At 33.2% G+C, this 4218-nt stretch overlaps 1 protein-coding gene across 1 annotated transcript; it reads right to left on the bottom strand.

Annotated features, from left to right (window-relative positions):
- Positions 1–297: 297 nt before the first annotated feature.
- Positions 298–1239, bottom strand: LOC124104024 (olfactory receptor 4K13-like). The gene has a single exon (XM_046460703.1). The coding sequence runs from the start codon at positions 1237–1239 to the stop codon at positions 298–300; it is 942 nt and encodes a 313-aa protein (XP_046316659.1).
- Between the last annotated feature and the right edge of the window lie 2979 nt (positions 1240–4218).

Here is a 4218-nt window from a genome sequence, read left to right as displayed (position 1 = left end):
ATATTTTGCAATTTCATTCACTAAAATATAACAAAAATTTTATAAGGAAACACTCTGTTTACATATTTTTGATATCTTAAGACTCATGTTATAAAATAATGTTTGTTTTTCCAGGAACTGTATCTCTGTTATGAACATTTTAAATCAAAACATTTAAAGTACCTTAATATATAGAATATGGCAGGAATAAAACTGATATCATTTAGTATTTTTATTTCAACCACTTGATTAAATACTTAAGACTCAAGTCTCTAAAATAGTAGAAGGCAGACAAATAAGCAAGGACACAAACAATAACTAAGAGAAAACACAGGAACCAATCTGTTGACTGCTCAGTCTCTTAATGGCTGCCTTCATCTCCTGATTCCTCAAAGTATAAATAATTGGATTAAGGAAGGGAGTCATTATAGAGTAAAACACAGACAGAAAGTTATCTACAGAATAACTATTAAACGGAAAAGCATAGATGAAGATAGTGGGGCCAAAGAAGAGGGTCACTACAGTGATGTGAGCAGAGAGTGTGGACACAGCCTTGGAGGAGGCCCTGGAGGAGTGCTGCCAGAGGGTGACGAACATGATGATGTAGGATATGACCAAGAGGTTGAAGCAGACCAGGGACAGGAGCCCACTGTCTGCAATCACCAGGAGCTCCAGGACATAGGTGTCAGTGCAGGCCAGCTTGATGACCAGAGGGAGGTCACAGAAGATGCTGTCCACAACATTGGGACCACAGAAAGGTAAACCCACTGTGAAAACCATTTGGCTTGTGGTATGAATGAATCCAACTGCCCATGACAGCACCAGAAACCCAATGAGCATCCTGCAGTTCATGATGGTCTGGTAGTGCAAGGGCTTGCATATGGCCACATACCTGTCAATGGCCATAGCTATCAAGAGAGACATCTCACCACCCCCAAAGAAGTGCATAAAGTACATCTGGACCATGCAGCCCCACAATGAGATGGTTTTGCATTTTCTAAGGAAGTCTGCAATCACTTTGGGAATTGCAACAGAGGAAAGACATAGGTCAAAAAATGATAGATTTTCCAGAAGGAAGTACATTGGTGAGTGAAGATGGTTATTAAATATCACAGAGATCACTATGAGAATGTTCCCCACTACTGCAGCTACATAAACAAGAAAGAAGATAACAAAAAAGAATATCTGAATATCTTGGGGATAGGAAAGTCCAAGCAGAATAAACTCAGAAATACTTGTGTTTTTACTTACGATATCCATATATCTACTTTTGTGAGTCTGTCAGAAGCTGTCTAAAAGAAAACAAAGAAAATCACAGAGAATAATAAGACAGTGTACCTATTCATTACTTCAGCATTTCATTATTTATTCAGAGCATCAATCCTTATGTCTGCCTTCATGTTCAGCTCCAGATTAAACTGTAGCTAAATGCTTAGTTTATTATAAAGATAGTGAAGGACTTTGAAAATCAATAATGAAGTACACTTTTATCTTTGAGCTTTGTGGAAGTACATTGAAACATTCATATCCCATCTTCACTATGCACTAAAAAGGCTTTTCATTTCCACATTAAAAAATAGTGTTCAAATAAAATGTGCATTAAATAATACTGAAAGAAACTATAAGAGAGAATACTCATATCATTAGTATAAAGTTTAATACTGATATTGTTATATTGTTAATTGAAATTAAAGTTAATGTGTGAGGAAAGATAGAGATTCGGAGCTGGAATGACCCATATGACCTCTGCTAGACATTAATGATTTTCAGTTTATTTAGCTAAAAAAATAATTATTTGCAAGTGTGTTACAAAACTGAATCCAAAGGCCATCTGGATGTGATGTTTCTATTTAGTGCATATGTCTTCATATATTAACAGTGCATAGAAATCCAGAATCACCTTCTTAAGGCTAGGATGTACCAAAGTTCACCATTACTGTGTTACTCAACTTTTCTTAAAGAAGTTGAGAAAAAAATGAGTGAGATGAACCATTAACTTTTGCTTATTAAAAGAAAAAACAAAGACAATACCACTAAAAATGTGGATGCATTGTTTGTACAGTATCATTATAAAAGTTGTTGTCCCCTTTGGATCTTTGTTTCTTCCCAATTATTTTCACAAGGGCTTTATTTAAACTTAAGTTTTTTCAGAATAAATTAAATCAAAGATATTGTGCCACTGACTGAGGTAGATTCAGCTTAGTGAATTAAGAAAAAAAAAATAACACACATTTAATGAGGTCAGGACTTGATCTACTCTGAGCCATAAAGTGGAGAGCCTTGCCTTTTCCTTGATTGGGGCTGTAATGCAATTCTTATTAGAGGTCTGTGAATTATTTCTAGAACTTTTCTTGTGTTTGCCAGAATCTTATAACCAGACTCAATAATGATTATTAAGAAAGAAAATTAGATACATGGGATTATTTTTTGTAAGTTTTAACCTGTAAGTCGCATGTTTTAAATGTGAAAATACAGTGTCTCTAGCTAACCACACTAAGCATGAAATTACATATTTTCCCTTGCAGAGCTAACATTAAGGCAAAATCTTATCAGAATTGTATCATATGCCAATTATTATGTTTGACTACATCTTCCAGAGTTATGTAAAAATTAAATGAGCAGAATTTGAAAGTGGAAATGTCTAATTATTCTCATTGACTACCAGGACTTGTTGACTGTACCTGTACTCTTGCAGTAAGATCATCATGTGCAGTTATTTCCTGTGGACAGTCTATATTTCTAGGAAGTATATAAATAATATACTTGTAGAAGCACATGGACCCCCAAACTATTGATTGCTTTCTAGTTGAATTAGTGTTTAAACAATTACCCATTTTTAGACTGCTTCTTTGAGGTGCTAGATTTTCTCTCATGTCATTTCTCTTAAATTTTAATGAGTCTAGCAATAGCATCATGTGTGGTAACATGTTGTGTCTTTCTAAGCTATGTATCAGGCACATTATGCTTGCAGTCTTATTATTTATCCACTTTTTAAAATAATTGCATACCCTGAAAAAATGTATGTGACTTTCTTCATATTATGTGATAATATAAGATGATTCCATCTAATCAGTGTGGCTGAACAATTTAAACACACCGACATCTCTTTTTTCTAAAGATCACTTATTCATCTGGGAGTATTGAATTAATTTCTTAGCACTTATATAAAAATATTGTTTCATTTTTGTCAGTTTGAAACAAAGTCAAATTCATTTCCATTTAGCTAAAGCTTTCCAATTCCTTCCTTCTTCTAGAAATTTGGCATTTGTATCTATTACTTAGGAAAACATTCAATTTGTAAGTTCAAATAGTGTGGAAGATGTAGTTTATAGTTAGGGTAATATGTCAGGGTCATCAAACCTACCAGGCTTCACTTGGACTTTGGATGTAACACCTTTATGAAATCCTGAAATGCTTGGTCTTCAACATCCAGTGAGATTGTCTGCCCTGAATTCAAAAAAGTACAGTGTTTAAAAGTATGCATTGGTAAGGGACATACAGGAGAAAACAAATTTGATAGTTGTTAGATCCCTCAGAGACTGGTGATAAAAATGTCCTGGGGATTGTGAAAATCTCTCTGCCATTGCAGAAAATGTGAGGTAATTTTTCACCTATGGTAAGATTTTAAAGACAACAACTAATATTCATAGGGTGCAGAAAGATAGATCTAAAGGTAAATTATGGGATTTTTGTATAATATTCATACTTCTGCTTCCAAAATTTTATACAATAAACATTGATAATAATCCTATTAGGAAACTATAAGAATTTACTCTGTTTTGTTTTCATTTATTTGACAAAATATATGTATGTTGTCACATGTGATATTTTGATGTAAGTACACATTGTGAAATGGGTAAATTAAGCTAATTAACATATAGATTAATTAAAATAATTATTTTTTTGTGGTGAGAACACTTAAAATGTAGTCAGAAAGTTTTAAGATAATCATACACACTTTAATTATTATATCCTTGATGTATAATAAACTTGTTAAATTTATTCCTCTTTTATAACAAATTTTGTACCCTTTGATTAAACTCTTTTCAGCTCATCCTCTGGTAACCACCTTTCCATTCTTTATTTCTAAGAGCTTGACTTTTTTGTTTCCACATATAAGTGAGATTATGTGGTATTTGTCTTGCTGTGCTTGACATACCACATTTAACATAAGATCTTTCAGGTTCATCCATGTTGTAACAAATGTCAAAATTTCACCCATTTAAATCCTAAATATTA

Source organism: Marmota monax, unplaced genomic scaffold, assembly GCF_021218885.2.
Source record: "Marmota monax isolate L192 unplaced genomic scaffold, Marmota_monax_Labrador192_F-V1.1 WCK01_AAM20220418_F8-fsc00001, whole genome shotgun sequence".
Lineage (NCBI taxonomy): Eukaryota > Metazoa > Chordata > Mammalia > Rodentia > Sciuridae > Marmota > Marmota monax.
The sequence above is the reverse complement of the archived record's forward strand: the minus strand, read 5'-3'. Positions and strand labels throughout refer to the sequence as shown.